At 48.2% G+C, this 22,007-nt stretch overlaps 1 protein-coding gene across 1 annotated transcript; it reads left to right on the top strand.

Moving 5' to 3' along the window:
* The first annotated feature begins 5,650 nt into the window (after positions 1–5,650).
* Necap2 (NECAP endocytosis associated 2) lies at positions 5,651–20,994 on the top strand. The gene is made up of 8 exons (XM_020168845.2): positions 5,651–5,809; positions 8,411–8,511; positions 12,029–12,133; positions 12,217–12,298; positions 13,130–13,238; positions 15,589–15,766; positions 18,371–18,455; positions 19,767–20,994. Exons 1-8 carry the CDS (start codon positions 5,718–5,720, stop codon positions 19,813–19,815), a joined length of 801 nt encoding a protein of 266 aa, XP_020024434.1. The 5' UTR covers positions 5,651–5,717; the 3' UTR covers positions 19,816–20,994.
* The last annotated feature ends 1,013 nt before the right edge of the window (positions 20,995–22,007 follow it).

Here is a 22,007-nt window from a genome sequence, read left to right as displayed (position 1 = left end):
GCCCATCTGTCTTGGGGACCCCAGCGTCTCCCGATGGCAATCTGTAGTGTGCCACCAGCATCTACGGCCCTAATTCCACAGGTCCCACCTCTGTGCCTGCAGTCCACTTCTCTGCCTCTGTAACATTCCCATCCCTGGCACTGTCCTTCAAGTTCCCACTTCTCCAAGCCTACAACCACCTCAGCCCTCTCCCCAGCCCCCAAATTCCCTGAAGATGGCAGCAGCACCATTTCTATGCCCATGGCCCCCACCTCCCCAGGGAGAGCCTGTGACCTTGAGGGCCTCCTTAAACTCCAGCAGGCCAGCCAGTATCCATAGAGGATACTCTCTTCCTTGGACTTGCTTGTGAGCAGTATCCTCCTCACAGCCCCACAAAGTCAGTGGGTTCAGCCCTGTTTTAAAGATAAGGAAACCGAGGCTCAGAGTGGCCCTGTGTCTTGTCCAGTACCACATGGCTAGTCTCCCAGGAGCTGGGTTCAAACCCGGGCCTGTCCGACTCCCCAGATGGCTTCTCTCACTAATTCATCTCACTTCCTAGGAAGCTTGGGCCATTCGTTCACTTACTCATGAAGGACCCGTGCCTATGCCACCCACAATGCCAGACCTTGGAGACAACCTAGGCATCCTGATGGCTCTCAGCTCACCAGGGACCCCTGATAGCCACTGTTAACCTGGAGCCTGACTTCCTCCCTCTCCCCTGCAGACCCCTCCTGCTGCCTCCCCAAGATATAAGCCAAGCCTTAGCTCTGTGGGGACCGACCTCCCACCCAGGGCTGACACAGCTCTGGCTCCCAGGGGCCCTAGGCTCTCACTTGGCACAGAGACGTCAGGCCTGTGCCTCTCTTCCCGTTAGTCCCTCTCTCCCCCCACCTTTCTCCCATTAGAACTCCCCAACCATGCCCCTCCTCTGCGCTGTCTTGTCTCTGGCCCCTCAGACAACCCACCCCATTGTCCACCGTCTCCACCTCAGAACGTGTAGGCTCATCCCCGGAATTGTCAGGCCCCAGTGTTCCACAGGCTGGAGCCTAAGCCCGAGGTGACAGAGATGATCATGCTCCCCTTTAGAGCATTTGGTACACTTTTTGGCAGCAGCTTTATTGAGATGTAATTCCTGCTCCGTCCAATCCACTCATTGAAAGTGGAGGGTTCAAGCCAGCGTGGTGGCTCATGCCTGTAATCCTAGCTACTTGGGAGGCTGAGATTGGGAGAATCATGGTTAGAGGCTAGTCTAGGCAAATAGTTCAAGAGACACCCCCCATCTCCAAAATAACCAGAGCAAAATGGACTGGAGGTGTGGTTCAAGTGGTAGAGTGCTTGCTTTGCAAGTTCAAAGCTCTGAGTTCAAACCCTAGTCCTACCCAAAAAAAAAAAAAAAAAGAAAGTGTAGGATTCAGTGGTTTAGTATAGTCACAGATTTCGGTTCTCATGGCCACTTCAGGACATTTTAGCACCGCCCCCCCCAAAGAAACCCCACTCTCCTTAGCCATCACCTCCAATCTTTCTACTCCTGGCAACCAGTAATAGTGTCTTTTCTGACACTATACAGTTGCCTGTTCTGGATATTTAATAAAAGTGGGGGCATACACTATAGTGTCTCAAGGTTCATTCATGCTAGAGCAAGTATCAATTTGTTTTCAATGTTGGGGATTTGAACTCAGAGCCTCCTGTTTGCTAGGCGGGTGCTCTACCACTTGAGTCACTCCCTCCAGCCCTTTTGTGTGTGTGTGTGTGTGTGTGTGCTGGGGATGGAACCCAGGGCTTAGGCATGCCAGGCAGAGCTCTATCAGGAGCTATACCCCAGCCCTCGTTCCTTTTTATGGTTGAGTATTATTTCATTGCGTGGAAATATACCATATTTTGTTGATTCATCCATCAGTTGATAGAAATTTGGGTTGTTTCTGCTTTTTGGCTATAATGAATAATTCTGATATGGACCTCACATACAGGTTTTTGTATGAACGTGTTTTCATGTCTCTCAGGTATATACTCAGGAGTGGAATTGCTGAGTCATATGCTATAGGTTTACCCTTTTGAGTAACAGTTAAAAATTAAGTCAGTAGTGATCCATTTTCAAGGCATTTAACCCAAGCCCCTTACTTGCATATCAGCGTGTGGATGTTGGGGGAGGGGCAACTGATAAAGGAATTTAAACTGAGTGGGGCAAATCTCCATAGAGTGAGGGAATGGGTTATGTGCCAGAAAGCACATATTACATGAAGACCTTCCTGCCACAAAGGTAGATCACCACCTAAAGCCTGCCTCTAAAATTTGACCAATCCCAAGATGCATATTTTAGAAAACCCAATAGTAATTAAGCAACATGGTACTCAGCCAAAACGGTGGGATTTCTCATAGAAATGTCTATGATGGCAGGAAAACATAACAGAGAAAGAGAAGTGATCTATAAAATATGTACTTTTGGAGGCCGTCAAGGAAAAATTGCTTACATCAAACCCCCACCTTGGCCCAGGACTTACCCGAAAGCAGCTGGAAGCGATAGTGGGTTCACCTCCCGCGCACAGATGAGCCTGTGTCAGCTTTTGCTCTGCCTGCTGGCTTGAATTCCTTTGACTATAAGGTAGTAAGCCAGCAGTGGGAGGCAGGTGCGACTGTTCTCAGCAGCAGGGTTTTGAGACTGTATTTTGGGAATGTCCAGCCATGTGACTAGGGTTTATGGGAAGGGATGGTCTGACCTCCTCCAAGTACAGGATGGTGTCATTTTCTCAGACTTGCCACTGCCTTACTGGCCCCTGTCACACAATGAGGATGACAATTGTCCTGCCTACCTCACAGGGTTCTTGTGTCAGTGAAACCTCTCCCAGAGAGCTTGCCCTGACATTTCTCTTCTCTTTGCTCTCATGGCCTCTGTGAGTTTGTCCGTCCTCCTGTAAGAGGCACTCAAATTGTGTTTGCTGAAAAGCACTGACTCCTTACTTCGAAGTCACCACAAACAGGAGAAGCATGGCATCCTTGCTTCCATTTTGTATCTGTCTTTGCTCTGGCCATTCTCTTTGGAGTCACTTTGCAATCACCTTGGATTCTAGAAAGGATAACTGATAACATCTTTATGACAAGGGACTGAAACTTCCCATAAGGAACAGTGGAGACTTGCAGGACAGATCACCCCTCCAAATGAGGACAATGACCCATAATGATGAGGCTGCACCTGGAGCAATCAGGTCATGGGAACCACATTGCTCCCCTCAAGTGATGACAGTGATAACATCTTCTCCAGAACCCCTGTTGGAACCCTTGGACTGAGATAATGGTCAACCAGCACACACCTGCGACTGGGACTGTTTAACTATGCATAATTTTGTCCCCTGCCCCCAGTTCTTTTTTCTGTTTAAACCTTTAACTCCCTACCGTTAAGATGAGATGAGCTGAGTGCTTACTCTGCCTCTTCCCATGGCAAGTCCCGAGCCGTGTGATAAATTTCCTTTCTCCGCCCTCACCATGCCTCTTTATTTGGCATTTAGGGGCAACAAGTTACAGGACCTGGCATGTGGAATCTCAGGGGTTTGGGTCTTGAGTTCAAAAACTCTGGTTTCACTAGCATCTGTCATTTGGCATGCAAATGATGAATGAAAAAAGACTGTTTTTCCTTCAGTCTTCTCTCCTCTGAGCTCCACGGGGGCAGGAGCTACACAGGCCTCATTTTAATGGCTCCAGCACACAGTACCTCGCCCATCTTTGGTAGGCTGAATAGAACTGAAAATATTTTGCACACCTTGTTAAGACTTGTGTCCCCCAGCACAGAGAGAAGATTCCCTCTGTGGCCCATGAGAAGGAAGGAATTCCCGTCTGGGGCAGCTGCATGGGGAGTCCCAAAACAGTCACTATGGTCACTTTCATGCTGCTTGCCTCCACAGCAGAAGGGAATGGAATTTGGAGCTGGTGGTGGACAAAGACTGTCCCAAGTTTGGCTCCTGCAAGCTGGTCCTCTCCTAGCTGGAAGTTTCTCTGAGTCATGGACCCATATCCTTTACTCCTAGGATGTCCCATTGTCCCCATGTTCTTGGGCAGGCACTGATGCAAGAAGAGAGAGCATAGTGGCCCATCACCAAATTACCACGTGGCTTTGGAATGGAATACATTTCAGTGGAGTACATACACACTTATCCATTTGTTCATGGAGTTTTTTCCCTGCCAGGCCCTCAAAGGTGGCAGGGACATGGTCCTGCCCTTAGGAAGCTCACAGTCTAGCAGGACAGCAGACACATCAAAAAAAATCATGAAAAAGTGAGGGTGGGGGTGGGCTCCACTTCTCTAGTGGAGTTCTGCCAATCTGGGACCTTAGGAAGCTCCTAAAAACTAGGAGAAGGAACTGTTATTATTTTCTAGGTCATTTCTCAATTTCTTCCTTGTATTAGAGAATCAGGGTAATGACAAAATTGAATTACAAGGCAAAAATCAAAGCTTGTAATGAGCGGTTACAAAAGAACGGTAAGATGGTGGAGTGGCTTAAGTGGTAGAGCGCCTGCCTAGTATGCGTGAGACCCTGAGTTCAAACCCCAGTGCCACCAAAAAAACAAACAAACAAAAGGATTGGGAGTGATGGCTCATGCCTGTAATCCCAACTACTTGGGAGGCATACATAGGGAGATTGCTATTTCAGGCCAGCCCAGGCAAAAAAGTGAGCAAGACTCTATCTCAAAAACAAGCCAGTAGTGATGGCAGAAGTCTGTAGTCTCAGCTACCTGGGAGGCACTAGGTAGGAGGATCACTTCTGAAGTCAGTCAGGCAAAACCTGGAGACCTATCAGAAAAATAACCAAAGCAAAAAGGGCTGGGTGTGTGGGGCTGAAATGGTAGACAAGGGCAAGGCCCTTGAGTTCAAATCCCACTACCGCTGAAAAGAAAAACGTAAAGAAAAATCTGGTAACTCTTATTTTAAAAAAATGTCTGGGGTGTAGTTCAGCCGTAGAGCACATGCTTAACATGCCCAAGGTCCTGGGTTCAATTCCAACTACATACACCCAAGTTAAGTGGTAAATTTTATATTATGCTTGTTTAACCACTTTAGATCATTTCTATAATAAAGAGCTTATCCAGATTGAAAAGGGGGAGGGGGAGGACAGTTTGAAGGTAGTGAGTTACAGATTTGCCATCTCCTAGGGCCTGGCACACTGTGGATGGCCAATAAGTGGGGGAATGAATGAGAGAAGAGTGGAGACAAGAATTTGAGAATTTGCCTATGCCCTAGAATGTTCTATGAGGATTCCAAGTTAAGGCTGGAATTCTTTTTAAGTGTCTTGTGTTACTAAACTTCACTTCTTTGAATACAGTTTCTTGTTGAGCTTGTCCCCCTTGGGGCGCGAGCATGAGGTTACAGCCTGGAGGAGGGTGGCTGCAGGGTGAGCCTGTGGTTTTGCCTCTCAGCCAATCAGACCCCAGGCGTGAGAGCTGAGGTGGTGGGGATGACCTCCAAGCGGATCCCGGATTAGTCTGGAGTTTGTACTGCAGCTTTCTCTGCGTGAGAGGGTGTAGGAGGTGAACAGCCTACAGAGGACCCTCCCTATTCCTCTGCAAGTGAGCCCTAGGGTTCCGTCGGCCGAGTGTCTTGAGCCAGAACTTCCAGTAGAGGGCGCGCAGGAGCGGGGACGCCGAGGCTCACGAGCCGCCACTCTAGCCAGAGCCTGATCATAGAGTCGGACCGTTTCCGGCCCCCTGGGGGCGGGGAAAGAGCCGGAAGTCCGGTGGGCTCCGGGCGTCGAGATGGAGGAGGGCGCGTACGAGTCGGTTCTCTGCGTCAAGCCGGAGGTCCACGTCTATCGCATCCCACCGCGGGCCACCAACCGTGGCTACAGGTGACCTCCCGTTAGCCCTGACTTAACCCTTCCCCGCCGTCCCAGCACATCCACTGCGGCAGCCGAGGACGACCCTGTCCAGTTTAGGGGCGACGGGGAGGGAAAGCTGCGGCTTCTTCAATTCGAGGCCAGCCGGAGGAAGGGACCCAGACCCCTGGCGGTGCGGAAGGCGCTGAAGCCTAGAATTTAGGGACTCCGGTGGACAGCCGGCACCCTAAACTTAGTCGAGGGTGGTAGTGTCACAAACCTTTCTTGTTCAGCACCAACCGATGGCCTTGGAGGGAGCCTTGAAAATCTTTAATGGGGGAGGGGCACTGTCACTGCGGACATCCCCGATGGGAGTGTGGAGGAGGGAACCCAGAACCTCCTAAAGGATGGGTCCCGGGAAGCTTCGAGCAGATGGCCAAGGTCCCTTTCCTGCCCGGCTCTCTGCACGAATTTCATCCTTGATCGCAGGCTGCAGTCGTTGGGGGAAGTCCATCTGCATCTGTCTTGTGTAACCTTCACGAATAAACACATGCTTGTCAACGTATAGCGTATTTCTGGAAGGGATCACCGGAAACTGCGTTAGGGAAGGAGAGTTGAAACTGTTTCATTTAGTACCTTGTGTTTGCATTGCCTATCAAAAACAAGATGAAAAATATTAAAAGAAAAAAAAAAAGACATCTCTGATACAGACATCCTGACCTGTGGCTGTACCACTGAGTGGTGATGGTGGTGAGGGAGAGGTAACTGGTTCTTGAAGGCAGCGTGTGTCCAGGTTGCTTGGAAGTTACACAGGTTTGGCCTGCACCACAGGAATGGTGGAATGTCTAGATATCTGTTCTCTTGTTACATTGCAATTGTATTAATACAGACTAAGAGAATTTTCTAGTAAACATATTTTACTGAACACTTCATGCATGATGTAGTTTAAAAATGGTATGAAAACCATAATTATAACAAAAACATTTGCTTTTTTTTGTGGTTCTGGGGTTTGAACTCAGGGCCTTGTGCTTGCTAGGCAGGCACTCTACCACTTGAGCTATGCCTCCAGTCCCTTTTTGTTTTAGTTATTTTTGGCAGGGTTTTGCATTTTTGCCCTGGACTGGCTTCAGACCATGATCCTCCTACTTATGGACGGCCATAAACTGAGATCACAAGTGGACATCACCAAGCTCTGCTGCATTTGCTTTTTGTCATCAACCTGGTGATGGTTCACCAAACCAGGTCCATCTGCCCCATTCCCTGTGGGGTCTTCAGCAGGATGGATTTGGTTCCATTTGGTCCCACAGAGAGCAAGATTACCAGGTGTCTAGCCTAGCTGGAAGGCATAGAGGAAGCTGCTACCCCCTGCACTTGAACTTCAGAGCCCTCATTAGCCTGAATTGAAGGCCTGCTGCCCCAGAAAGAGGAACTGAAATTGAGTTGGTTGACTTGAGAATTGAGTGTCTGCATTTGTGTGGTCCTCGTGACAGTCTGCATCCAGAGTTTTTGAGAGCTGACATCTGCTTAGGAACTTTCTAGAAAAACCCTGCTGGAAACACCCGGTGTGCCTACTCTTCAGGGGTTTTTACTGAGCTTCATTCTTTGAAGTAAAATTGGAAGTTACTACCTTAAACAAGCCAAAAGAGGCTGTTGCTATAGGCCTGTGGTTTCTTGGGTTTTCTTCTGCCTGGGACACCTTTAAGAATAAATTTCCTGGGATAGGGAGAGGTGGCCCAAACAGTGTGAGTAAATGTAAAAACAATAATAAAAAAAAATTCCCTAAACACCCACTCATTTTACTCACATGTACTGTGAAGTACCATGCTCTCCTCTCTGTGAATGATTGCTCCACTTTTCACTTTCCCTCCATGATGGACTCAGTGTCCCAACTGGTCACTCTGAACTCCATAGCCTTAGGTTGTCCTAATCAGAAACAATAGCCTCCCCTTTCCCCCAGCTGCTTCCTCTACAGAAAGGAGGAAATCCTACTTGGGAGAAGGTAGTCTAGAATGGGGTTTGGCAAGCTACAACTGACTGTGTTTTTGAATGATCCACAGGCTAAGAATGGTTTTTACATTTTTAAATGGGGAAATTTTGGAAGAATATTTCAGTTTGAAAATTATATGAGTTTCTGCCGGGTGCCAGTGGCTCACACCTGTAATCTAGCTACTCAGGAGGCAGAGATCAGGAAGATCACAGTTTGAAGCCAACCGGGCAAATAGTTTGGGAGACCCTATCTCGAAAAAACCCTTCACAAAGAAGGGATGGTGGAGTGGCTCAAGGTGAAGGCCCAGAATTCAAGCCCCAGTACCAAAAAAAAAAAAAAAAAGGAAAGAAAATTATATGAGTTTCAGTATCTGTACAGTTTTACTGAAATATAGCCAGGCTCAGAGAAAATATTTGCTTAAAATAAAAGCAGCATACATACATATATTGTCTAGATGAGTGTTTTTATCACCACAGTTGCCTAGTTGTGACGGGCTGCAAAGCCAGAACTATTTACTGTCTTTCCCTGTATTGAAAACGTTGCCAGCCCTTGATATAGGACAAGCAGCCCTTCCCATTCTCATCCGCAGCACTGGAGAAATGAAGCAGGAGCTTCTGGCAGAGGCTCATTGGTTTCTGTCTCCTCAGGGCTTCAGAGTGGCAACTGGATCAGCCTTCATGGAGTGGCCGGCTACGGATCACTGCAAAAGGGCAGGTGGCCTACATCAAGCTGGAGGATAGGACCTCAGGTAAGGGCGGGGAAGGCTTATTGGGCTGAAGTGCCAGACCTCTTCCTTGATGAAGGGAGAGGCTGCCCAGGGCAGACCAGGCAGCTCAGGATCGTAGTACCTGTGCTGGGAATTGGAGACCCATGTGTACCTTTCAGTTGACTCTATTCCCCAACCTTAGTTGTAGAAACTATCCACAGATGTAAAAAGGAATTTTTTTTTTTGGTGATACTGGAATTTGAATTTAGGGCCTCATACTTGCTAGGTAGGTTCTCTACCATTTTAGTTGCTCTGTCAGCTCTTTTTTGTATTGGATTTTTTGAGATAGGGTGTCCTGAACTGTTTCCCCAGGCTGGTCTCGATCCTCAATCTGCCTGATCTTTGTGTCTGGAGTAGCTAGGATTAGGGATGTGAGCAATTGGTGCCTGACTGTGTTAGGTATTTTTGAGATAGGATAGCTTTTTTTTTCTTTTTTTTTTTTTGTGGTACTGGGGCTTGAACTCAGGGTCTTTACCTTGAGTTACTCCACCAGCCCTATTTTTGTGAAGGGTTTTTTGAGATAGGGTCTCTCGAACTATTTGCCCAGGCTGGCTTTGAACCATGATCCTCTTGATCTCTGCCTCCTGAGTAACTAGGATTACAGGTGTGAGCTACTGGCACCTGGCAGGATCTTCCTTTTTTTTTTTCCTGGGCTGGCCTGGAACCACAATCTTCCTCATCTCCTCCGCCTCTGAAGTAGCTAAGAGTACAGGCATGAACCTCCAGCATCTGGACAAAAAAAATGAATATTTCTTGTCCAGGAAACTTGCCTTAGGAAATTGCCAGTTTGGGAGGCTAAAGAGAAGAGAGCTGTGGGGTGGCCCAATAGGAAGTAGGAAGCCCTGGAGCTCGCCTTGAAGCAAAGCTGGGTGGATAAATGTACAGCCCTCTGTGGCTGAGCTCTGCTTCCTACTCTGGAATCTGTTTATCAACTAAACTCTGACTCCAGAGCTGACCATGCCTGATAACAAGGTGCTGGGAACTGTCAGACTTAGCTCTTTCTGTGGTAAGAGGACAAGCCCAGCTGATTCTCTCTCTGCGGAAACCTCTCTGGAAGTCCTGGGCCAGTGCATCTGCGGGGCTGTGGAACCTCGAAGGCTGAGACCCCTGTCGGGGGTTGGGCATAGTGCCTGCTCAGTCATGTGCCACAGCATCCTATCAGTTGTTTGTTTTTCTGATATGCAGAAATTTCTCTTCATGGACCAGAAGAAGGTGCAGAAATTTAGAGGGAGAGCTGCCTGTCATCAGAACTACTGCTGCTGAGTTGTTGGGTCTTGGATGAGCCACGTGACCTCTGGAGCACTGGTCTCCCATTTCTTTTTTTTTTTTTTTTTTTGGTGGTACTGGGGCTTGAACTCAGGGCCCTCACCTTCTGCCACTCCACCAGCCCTATTTTTGTGTTGAATATTTTCTAGATAGGGTCTCTCGAACTGTTTGCCTGGGGCGGCTTCAAACCGTGATCCTTCTGATCTTTGCCTCCTGAGTAGCTAAGATTACAGGCATAAGCTGCTGGCACCCGGCTCTCCCTTTTGTTGCAATGAGGATCACAGTAGTTCCTCTCTCACAAGGTTGTTGGAAATGGGACGTGAGCAGATACTTATCCAGTTGCTTTATAAACTTCAAGGCCACCCAAAATACTGATTTATTTCTCTGGAACGTTGGTATGACAAAGTGCATGTTGACTGCAGAGGAGTTGAAGAGACAGCTGCTGTGGCTGAGCCTCGAGGTTTTGACTAGATAATTCCTGGGACATCTGAGTGGTGTTACAAGGGTATCACAGTACCTGTTCTCTGGGAAACTTGGGAATTCTGACTTTAACATAACTGCCTAATGTGACAGCTACTACTTAGAGCCCAGGCAGGCCTGTAGGACCCATTCTGAGATCCTCCTGGCTCACGTTCTTCATCTTTGTTTCCAGTAAGGTAATGAGATATTCCTCTAGGCCAGGGTTTTCCAGCCTCAGTACTGTTGACATGTTCAGCTAAGTCCAACATGGAAGACATTTGACAGCATCCCTGGCCTCTGCCTACCAGTTACCAGTAGCACCTTCCGAATTAGGACAGTCCAAAGTATCTCCAGACCTTGCCAGATGTCCTTGTGAGGAAAGGGAGCAAAATCACCCTGGTTGAGAATCACCGCTCTAAACCTGAGGCATCCAGGTGGACCTGGGCTCCAAAATACCAAAGTAGGGGTAGATAAATGGACAAGCTGCAGAGTCTATGGACCATGATACTTGATTTAGTTCAGTGTGGATTATCTGGTCACGTCTAAACCACAGGACTCAGTTGAAAATGTTTGGTTAAGACAGGTTTGGCGGTACACACTTATAATCCCAGCACTTAGAATCAAAGGGAGATGTGAGTTCAAGGCAAGCCTCAGCTATGTAGTGAGATCCTGCCTCATAAAACCAGAGCAAACGAATGTTTGGTCAAAGACATAGCACCAGTGGGATCAGCACCTATGAACATGGAGTCAGTCACGAATGCTCCCAGTTCTGCTGCCCTGTAGCTGTGGGAAGCTGGGGTGGTCAAGGGGACACATTTCACAAGGGTGCCTTTTAAAACCAATCACTAGTTCTCCCTCTCTTCTGAGATTGGATCGAGAATCAGTCTCTTTTGGAGTCTTTTTTTCAGTGGCACTAGGGTTTGAACTCAGGGCCTTACACTTGCTAGGCAGGTGTTTTTACTGCTTAAGCCACTTTATCGGCCCAGGAGGTTTTTTTATTGTTGTCTTTTTTAAGACATGGTCTTGTCATGTGGACTAGGCTGGCCTTCAACTTGTGATCTTCCTGCCTTAGCCTTCTGAGTGCTAGGATATCCCACCACATCCAGTGGCTTTTGAGTCTTCTATATAGGTCCAAAACTTTCTCCCTCCTTTCTATGGGGTTCACTGGCCCTTCTTACAGTCCCATCTCATTTGCTTAGCCTTTCTGCAGGTATGATACACCTGGACCAGGGCTTACCTGCACCAGAACCCTCAGATTTCTGGCAGGTTGTGTAATGGAATGGGTCAGTGGCAGTCCCAATGCCACATTCTTGTGTGGGAATGGAGGCTCAGCATTGCTCAAGCCTTTAATTTTGAGAGAAACCAGAAATCTGGATTATTTTACATGTAGTTTGATTTTGAAATGTTTGGCAATTAAATAAAAATTATTAAAACTGTGGGTTGGCTGGGCACTGGTAGCTCACGCCTATAATCCTAGCTACTTGGGAGGCTGAGATCAGGAGGACCAAGGTTGGAGGCCAGCCCAGGCAACTAGTTTGCCAGACCCCATCTCCAAAATAACCAGAGCGAAATGGAGTAGAGGTGTGGTTCAAGCCGTAGAGCGCCTGAGATCTCATTCCCACCAAAAAATTGGATGCATTTGATTTGAATTCCAGGGAAGGTTGACCCACCTGTCCTAGCTTCCCTAAGATTCTTTGCAAGGGAGAGACCCCAGTAGTGCAATAGGAACACTAGGCTGGGAGGGCTTTAGGCTTACCCCAACTTGTGCTTTCAGGGGAGCTCTTTGCACAGGCACCAGTGGATCAGTTTCCTGGCTCGGCTGTGGAGAGTGTGACAGATTCCAGCAGGTATTTCGTCATCCGCATTGAAGATGGAAATGGTAGGTGTGGGTCTGGGAGGCCCCTCTTGAGAATAGGGTCCTCTGCCTCTGGAAGAGTGGAATTGATCATATATGTCTCCCAGGGCGACGGGCGTTTATCGGAATTGGCTTTGCAGACCGAGGGGATGCCTTCGACTTCAACGTGGCATTACAGGACCATTTCAAGTGAGTGCTTCTGAGAGACTTGTGTGTATGCCTCCTCCCTTCTGTCCTTGACAGAACCATGTCCCAGGTTAGAATACACAAGTGACTGTTTATCTGCTAGGAGAGCCTCAGGAAAGCTCAGTCCTTCCCAGCATACCGCCTTCTCTTTGCTCTGCCAGTCTTCATCTCTGTTGTGAAGTCCCCCCTTTCTCAAGGCCATCTCTGCCATCCAAGTCAGCTGGCCCAGGCTTCAAGGAGTCACATTTCTTCCTCTCTAGCCTCTAAGTAGAGTCCTTGTCAGGCTCATTTGATCTCTCTAGGCCTGCTTCTCCATGATGTCGTAAGTGGTGCTTGGATTCCCAGGCTGCCCAGCTGATGCTCTGGTGTCCTTTGTGAAAAGATAGGGCAGTAAAGTGCTCCTCTGCCTCTGACTGCCAGCATGGGGCTGTGCCTGCCCACCTGACCTGTCTCGGGTGGCTGCTGGATGGTATTGTGTGGAGAGAGAGGGACCTTTGTGTTGTCCTCTACTTCTGGGTATCTGTCTTATCTCACCATATGGAAGTGTCCAGGTGTGTGGGGCTTACAGAGAGGAAAGGGCAGGCTCTTACACTTCTGGAGACTAGTGGTAGGACCCTCTAAGTGATCTCCTTGAATTCTCTTAGCATCTGTAAGACCTTTCATGGCATCATATTGGGTCAACGTGCATGTAGCTGCTTAGTGTCACAGCTGGAGTCTGAATTCTTGATTCCAAGCCAGCCTCCAGAGAGGCCTCCCCCGTGGACTGAGGGGGTGTGAGTGAACGCAGGGCCGCTGCCTCTCCAGCCTCACCTTTCTCTTCCTGTTCCTTCCCAGGTGGGTGAAACAGCAGTGTGAGTTTGCAAAACAAGCCCAGAACCCAGATGAAGGTCCCAAATTGGACCTGGGCTTCAAGGAGGGCCAGACCATCAAGATTAACATCGCAGTGAGTCCCACCCTCCCTTGTGACTATGTTGTCCATGGTCACATGACACTAGTAGCCACTCAGCCCAAAGCTCCACTCTTCTCACAATTCAGATCCATCAGTGTAGCTGCAGTTTACTGAGCAGCTGCCTCGTGCCAGGTTTATGCTGTAATACACAGAGACCTCCACTGTCGTGCAGCTTGGAGTTGAGCTGAGCAAGTACAGATTACAACATGGCAGGAGAGGGTCCACCACCAATGGGTGATGCCTAGGTGTTGGAGGGCACAGGGAATGAGTGACCTGCAAGCAAGGGGTAAGGGACCAGAGCATGGTTCAGGCAGAGGGAACAGCCTGTGTAGAGCCTGAATTGAGAAGGAGATTCACTTGCTGTCAGAGCTGGTGTTTCTGTTATGGCTGTTGGAGAGGGTCAGGAGGCTCAGCATACTCATCCCAAGCTGTGTCCTGACCTCGTGCCTCGTGCCTCGTGCCTCATGCCTGGTATCTCGTATGGAAGCTTTGGGAGTATTCTGGGCTAGGAAGTGGTGAGGAGGGTATCTGGAGTCCTGGGCAGCTTCTGCTGGTGGTGGTGTCCTGGCTCCCTGAATCTTCTTTCTGCATCTAGCGCTCCCCGTTAGTGCCTGCTGAATAGGAAACAAGCTGAACCAGCTGGGGTGGGCTGGGTTGTCAACCATTGGCCTTTACCTGGCTGCAGGGGTGGTGGGGGAAGACAGTTGGAATTGTCATTTGGGAACTGAGGACCAAATGGGTTTGTTTTCGCAGAAAGTTTGTAACTCTAAAATAATGCTTTTCCTCTTTACTTACCATCTCTCTCTCCTCTTTTCTGCTTCATGCTGGTGATGATTGGGACCTAGAAGTTGGTCAACTGGCCCTTAAAGAGAAAACACAAGTCCAATCCAGTGGACTGGTTGGGATGTGATTCTTTATCTTGCTTGGAGGAAACTAACATGTAATGAGCATCAGCTGTGGGCCAGGTAGTGTTTTCAGGCATTTCTCCTATGAATTAAATATCCTCCCCCTTTGTAAAAGACAAGGATATTGAAGCGCAGAGAGGTGAAGAGACTTGGCTGGCCAGGGTCCTAGAACTGGACGTAACTGGCCAGCTAGATGCACACTGAGGGCTTAGAGGCCTTTTCTCTTTGGGGCTGGACTCACATTTGACTAAGCTGAACTCACCAGGAGGAACCATGTCATCTCATTCATATGACTCCTGCTGCTTTCTGGCTCACGCTTGGTACTCAGCTCTTCGCTTTTCTAACTTTTTTTTTTTTTGAAGTCTAATATGCAGAAAAGTAAAAAAAATCATAAATGCAGAACTCAGTGAAATTATTTATTTTTAAAATTTTAGTTGTTTTTGAGACAAGAACTTGCTATATAGCCCAGGCTGGCCTAGAACTTGTGATCCTCCTGCCTCAGCCTCCCGAGTACTGGGATTATGGGGATGCCCCACCATGCCCAGCTAAAACTCAGTGAATTTTAAAAAACTGAACTTAAAAGCATAGAAACTTGTTCCCACATCAAGAAGTAGAAGACTTTCACATCCCACCTGGGATACTAAAAAAAAAAACAAAAAAAGTAGAAGACTGTCAACGCTGTGACAGCCCCTCTCCTGTTGCCTTCCGGCAGACACCACCCATCCTAACTTAGAACCCCCTAACTTCCGTGCGTTCTTAACTTCTCCACATTGATTTGGATGCATAGTCTTACGTGTGTGTGACTTCTCTCTCAGTCAGTGTTGTACTATGACTGTCCATTCTCATTGTTGTGGCTGTCCCTTTGTTAGGATGCACCATTTCACTGTTGAAGACTGGACATTTGGGCGGTTTACAGTTCGGAGCGACTACAGATGGTGCTGCCGTGAATGTCTGAGTTCATGTCCTCTGGCGCACATAGTGCATGCATCACTGTTGGGTCTGTGTTTAGGGTGGAATTTCAGCATCCTGAGTTTCTATGTTGAGCTTTATAGAATCTTCCAAACAATTTCTCAGAGTGGTTTTTACCAACTTACCCTTGCACCAGCAGCGCATAAATGTTCTGGTTGCTCCATGTCCTTGTCAGTACTTGGTGGTCAATGCCTTAGCCATTCTGGCAGTGCGTAACGGTGGATCACTGTAGATGTTCCCTGATGGTGAAAGAAATCAGGTGTTGGGTTTTAAAATTAATCATATTGGTAGTGGATTTAGACTTGTGAGTGGCTGAGTGCACCTCCTGACAGTGGAGGTGCAAGACAGGACCATCTTTTGGCTCTACAGATTTTGGAGGTTGGAGGGGTCCTTGGCCCTCCTCATGGGGTTTTCTGATCCACTGGAATGCTAGCAGAGTAGATTGATTTGCATTCTTTTTCTCTCTTTAGAACATGAAGAAGAAGGAAGGAGCAGCTGGGACTCCCCGAGCCCGGCCTGCCAGCACAGGAGGGCTGAGCTTGCTTCCTCCTCCCCCAGGGGGCAAGACCTCCACCCTCATCCCACCTCCTGGGGAGCAGTTGTCTGCGGGGGGCTCCCTTGTCCAGCCAGCAGTTGCTCTTGGTTCAGGTCAGTGTTGGGGTGATCATTGAGTGTACACCTGAGCTCCTCTTTCCCCCAGCAGCAGGAGCCCTGCAGCTTTCTCTTCTTCATACTCACTGGCTTGTCGCTTTGTACTTGTGTGTGTCAGACTGAAAGGTGGGCACCACAAAATGGATCCTGCACACACTCAGGGATTCTTCTGTTCCGCTAATGCCTTCTGCTTTCCCTTCAAGTCGTGTGCCCTCCTTCCTAATAGGCAGGGGTCCTAAAAGAGCAGGCAGGTCCTGGGTCCTCAGTGGGTATTGAGTGAGTGAATGATGCAGGCACATCTCTGTTCACATTTAATGAGAGGAGCAAGTCACATGCACACAGGCAAACTGCGTAGGCCTAGATATTAACTGCCAGCATGATCTCACTGGGAAGGGTTTTTGGAGGAGGTGGCATTGAGTTATCCTGTGAAGGAAGGAGATTGGGGAAGCATTCTAGGCAGAAGAGCATAACTGGGGTTCAGACTTTCAGATGCCTGGTGTACTTAGAAAGATGGATGCAGCATGAGGTGTGCAGAGGTGAGCAGGGATTTCATTTGCAGTGGGCTCCTCAGTGGACTGTTGGATGCTGGGAAACTGAGAGGCAGCTCCCCTAATGAGCAGTTCAGAGGTGCCATGATTCCTGAAGTTAGCGCTGGAAGGCCAGCCCTTTCCCAGCGTTTCCCTACCTGGCTACTGCACCCAGCATGATGTTATGCTTTCCTCAGGCTAGGGGATTGTCATCAGCTTGCCTTTTCACACTGCTGTCACCCAGTTCTTGGGGGCAGTATCCAGGCATGAATCTTGCTTTCCTGGTTCTTAGAGTCCCTGATACTGGCTTCTCTTCCTGGAAGTCAGGCTTCCAACTTGAGCTCTATGGGTTTTTCCCAGCCAGAAGGGTGGCAGGAGTCACTAGGGAGCCCCCTGCCCTGGCACCAGAAATTATTTTTAAGTGTTATTTCAGGGTGGGGCTGCAGGACCACTTGCTTTGGCATCGAGGAGCAACAATCTTCATTCTTACTTCCATTATCTCTGTGCTCACTAAGAGCTGAGAGCCACTGTCTCCATCCTTCCCTTGGTTGTTGGTGCTTTTTTTAGCAGATTATAGGGAGCACCTGCTACATGCCACATGCAACACACAGCCCTGGGGATACAGCAGGGACCATGGTTCTTAGGATGAATGAGTTGTCCTGCCAAACCCTTGACAATAGAAAATGGTCGTAAGTTGAAAATGTGTCTAATACTCGCAAATCCATCATGAAGTCAAAAAATTGTGACCCAAACTACCATTAAGTTAGGGACAGGGTCCCTGCTCTCTGGGGCTTTGTTCTAATGTTCAGTGGGCAGCTAACATGTCTACATCACAGTGGTGTTGGTAGTGAGGAAAGTCACCCTAGCTGACGACTATTGAGCACTTACTCCAGCACCACACTGGCTGAGGTCAGGTTGTAGCTCACTGTTTGTGGGCTACAAATTTTCATCAGAAAATTGCCTACTTCTCTATGCCTCCATTTTCTCATCTGTAGGATGGGGCAATAATGATGCCTGTGGTTAAAGTTCTTATGAGGGTCAAATGAGCTAATCCAGGTGCAGCACTCAGCTGTATCTGGACATTGTGAGCTCATTGAATGTCAGTTGTCATTTTATTAATACTGTCACCATTATCCCCACCAGTGCTTGGGGCTGTGCTAAGCATTCCAGATATAATAGCTCACTTACTCCTCACACCAGTCCAAGGAGGTATCATTGTTCCTGTCCCCATTTTAGAGATAAGAAAACTGAAACTTAAGTGACTTGCACAGAGTCACAAGATTAGTCCTGACCTGTCTTCCCCTAGAGGCTGTGGTGATGTTCAAATGAGATAATGTGCACCAGGCATTTGGTAAACTGTAAAACCACACCATCGACGGCCCTGACCTTATCTGACCTTCCAGCCCAGAACAGATTAGAAATGGCAAATTAGTAGGAAGGCAGAGTGCGGCAGGCACAGGCCCTTCAGAAGGGGCAGTTGGCAGTGTGGGGGAGGTGTCAGAAAGGTTCAGAAGCAGGCACCTTAGCCCATTGTGCCTCCCCCCGATGAAGAGATAAACCCTAGGCTCTGCTTCTGTGCCACCCCTCCCGGAAGGCCCTCCCAGCGCCTAACCAGCAGGGCTCAGGACCTGGCACAGTTTAGCACGTGATGTTCTCAGCTGGTTGATCCAGACACAACGGCAGGCTTTATATCAAGGTGACCTCGTGGTTTTGTTGGCATTCTCCATTCAAGTAGTCAGGGCAGGATGTAGTAAGTTACAGATTTCGGCAGTTGGAAACAGCCTCAGATACAAGTGACAGATGACATGACACTTGCTGGCAACCTTCCCTCACCTCATGTGTGGTTCATGCTTTCTCCCCACAGAGCTCCTCAAAGCTCTTGAGAAGATAGTGGGAATGTAGCACATCTGGTGCTCTGTTGCTCTAAAACATGCCTCCTCATGTCCTCTCAGCCCTGTGGAGTCATGACACTGGCCACTGGGCCTCATACTTTGGTCACTGAGACAACCAGAAAGAGTCTCTGACATCTGTCTCTCTGTTTTCTCCCTATCCATTGGACTTGGGACATTACTAGGAGGTGCCTCTGTGTCTTGGCCACAGCCCAAGCCTGCCACTGCTGCCACTGCTGACATCTGGGGAGACTTTACCAAATCCACAGGGTGAGAAGGGCCACATGCTGGGGGGTGGGGGTGGGACACTGGGCTAGGACTGTTTTTCCAAAGAGCATTGGCTCTTGTTGGACATTTTCAGGCCAGTCAAAGGACAGAGCCTCATAGCATCAGCTTTGTATGGCAAATTGCCCTCCATGCCTCTCCATGAAGGCTTTCTGCTGTTCTACACTGTCTGATGCCACCTTCCTCTGACTTACCTCACCAAGTGCTCTGGCTTGTCGCCAGTGCCTCTGTGCAGTGCCTAAGACAGGTGATTGGCCTGGCCCATCTTCATAGATCCTCTGAGCAGATATCTAGCCTTCCCTGAATTCTCCTTAAGTTTCACTAGGGGTCATGGTAGAAAGATGCTGAGTTCTTTTGTTTATGATTTATGTTTTTATTTGACAGTATTGGGGTTGAACTCAGTGCCCTGCACTTGCTAGGCAGGTGCTATACCACTTGAGCTACTTTGCCAGCCCTATGCTAAATTTTAATTGCACAGATTTTCTTTTCTTTTTTTTTTTTTTTCTGGTATGGGGTTTGAACTCAGGGCCTACCCCTTGTGCCATTCCAGCATCCTTTTTTTGTGATGGGTTTTTTTGAGATAAGGTCTCATGAACTATTTGCCTGGGATAGCTTTGAACTGTGAGTGATCCTCCTGATGTCTGCCTTCTGAGTAGCTAGGATTACAGGTGTGAGCCACCGGCACCAGCTTTTATTGTACAAGTTTTCTATAAAGCACCAGCTGGTGAATGGTTTAACTCTTGAGGCTGTATGTTTGTCTCTGTTCTAGCTGCTCAGTTTCACTGCAGCAGCAGGAAAGCAGCTACAGACAGTATGGGAATGATGGGTGTGACTCTGTGTCAATAAAACTTTACTTACTGAAACACCCACGCACACTACAACTAACTTAAGAGTCTTTTATGGCCAGGCACTGGTGGCTCACACCTGTAATCCTAGCTACCCAGGAGGCGGAGATCAGAAGGATCGTGGTTTGAAGCCAGCCAGGGCAAATAGTTCTTGAGGCCCTATTTTAAAAATACCCATCACAAAAAAGGGCTGGTGGAGTGACTTAAGGTGAAGGCCCTGAGTTCAAGCCCCAGTACCACAAAAAAAAAAAGGGAGCCTTTATAAGTGAAGTTTATGTTGGTTAAACACAGACATAGAGGCCCAGATTTGGTTCTGGGCCAGAGCTTGCTGGCCGCTTCTCTAGCCTACGTAGAAACTGACTTCTTAGAGCTCTTTCTATCCAGAGAGAAGCCACCTTTATCTGCTCTCAACAACTGAGCTCCACCATCCCTTCCTGTCTTTCCCTTACAGGTCACCTTCCAGCCAGACTCAGCCAGGCACAGGCTGGGTCCAATTCTGACCTGTACTACACTTTCTTCATCCGACCTCTGGGAAGGAGCTGCCTCATCTGGGTCCAAGGAAGGAAGCCAAAGCATTCTCTGGCTGGCCCCTGGAGCATCACTGTTCTCTCCTTGACAGACTAAGCATATGAGGCAGTGAATTGGCACCATGTCACACTGTTTCTGGGATTCATGTGTGTATTTAGAACACAGGAGAAGAAAGACTCCAGATCCCTACCCCTGACTGTCTTCTTGATGTTAGGGGAGACTGAACCTTGCCTTCCTTCATCAAAATGGCCTGTATTAAACACAAACTTCAAAGCAACAGAATGAGTTTACAACCTGGATTCAGATCAGCCCTTCTCAGGGTTGGCAGGTGTCCTGGGATCACTGTTGGGCAGGGGGCTTTTTGCACTCCCATTGGCTGGAGCCACTCAGTCTGGTGCCTTCCAGAAAGATTCCTTCCTAAATTCTAGCAGGTCTTTAGGCTGCAGCTTGAACAGGCCCATTGGGGAACATTGGAAGGATTAAGCAGCTTTTTAAAATTTTTAATATTTTGCTTCGCTAATGTGCTGACCTGCATTAACACATCTTTGCAAAAGGGGCCCATGGTGTGCACAGCAAGGGCCTCTGAAGTTGCTTCTTGCTGCCAGCGGGTGCCCTGAGCTGCAGGAAGCAGTGCTCTCTGCTCACTCTCCTGGTTTCCATGTCTTCCAGCCAGGCAGGCAGTGCAGGCACTGGAAACCAGATAGGACGGTGTTTGGGCAGGAAGGTGGAAGCTTGTGGATCTGAGGTCAGCTTTCTGCCCACTGACAGCTGTCTGGGCTCACAGATCCACAGCATAACTCCTGGCGAACTTGTGCTTTCACTGGTGGTCTCTGAAGTGCCTTATCTACAGATAGTCTTTTACTTTCTACAGATAGCCTCTTACTAACTTCAGCGGTCTCCTTCAGCGACCATGAGTAACAGATAGAAGGAGCTCAGTGAACTGCAAGTCCAGGGTGGGCTGGATTGCTGGTTCATAAGAAATCATTTTATCATCTTGAATGTGCCTCTGTTGTTTATTGACTTAACCTGACCTCTCAGTTGAGATTTCTTTTTTGAGGGTCAAGACCATGAACTAAAAAAAGCATTGACCCTTTTTGTGGGACCAGATTTTTAAGGTAAAAAAAATAAATAAATATTTTTACTTCTGTCAATGTGTGTCAGATGAACGTGTTTTTGGCTGCATGGCTGCTCAGCTCTCCAGGATGCTAAAGTAGGCTCGTGACCACCTCCCTTACCACTGACCATGAATTCAGATAAGAGTCTAAGCCAGAGCATAAGGATGACAAAAGTGGGAAAATTTGACCCTGTTCCCCCAAGATGATCAGTAGTGCCTCCCCTGTGTGTGTTGGAGTCTTTTTCTCATCCTTGGCAAAATGAAAGTGGTAGCTAGGGTCACTGCTGGATGGCTTGTTTTGTGTGGAAGTTTGGGTGGGCCAGGCTCTGTCTCCTGCCTCCTCCTCAGACCTACCTGTGGAAGCATCTCCCAAGTAGGAAGGGTGCATACTTGCTCAGAGGCCAAAGTAAAAAAGGCCATGCTTCTTGTGCATAAGTTCTGTAAGAAAGGCAGTTTTTATTGTGGGTTATGAAAATGGCCACAGTGGCTTTATGGTGTAAGGGGAAAAAGAAATGCAACTGAGGATCCTCTTCCCCATGGAATAAGAGTAAAGGAGTTGCATCAAAGGTAAACTTTGTGTCTGTTTCCCAACATGTTACTGCCTATCTAGATGAGTTACTTCTAAGAGCTTGGAGGCTGGAAATGAGAAAGCTTAGATCTAGACGAAGCCCTTAATTAGAAGTATATTCTGCCAGAGTGGTGGTACCCACCTGTAATCCTACCACTTAGGAGACTGAGGCAGGAGAATCAGGAGTTTGAGGAGACCAACCTGGGTTACATAGTGAGAGCCTGTCAAAAAAGAAAAAAAGTAAACAGTATATTCTGCCAGAGGTCAGTGCTAGGATGGGCTTTGGATCTAGGCTGTATCATAGAGTGGTGTGATCACAGGATCTTTATGTATCCCAGGCCTCAGATGAAGCATATCAGCCAGCAGCAGGTGCCCATCAGATAATTTGTCCCTATTTACCTTTCATCAGGAAATAAGCCCAGAGCTGATAACCATGGTGGGGAGGAGGTGGCTTAAGGAAATGGCCATGAGAGATCTAACCT

The sequence above is a fragment of the Castor canadensis genome, chromosome 7, assembly GCF_047511655.1.
Source record: "Castor canadensis chromosome 7, mCasCan1.hap1v2, whole genome shotgun sequence".
Classification (NCBI taxonomy): Eukaryota; Metazoa; Chordata; class Mammalia; order Rodentia; family Castoridae; genus Castor; species Castor canadensis.
This window is presented reverse-complemented; position numbering and strand designations above follow the sequence as displayed.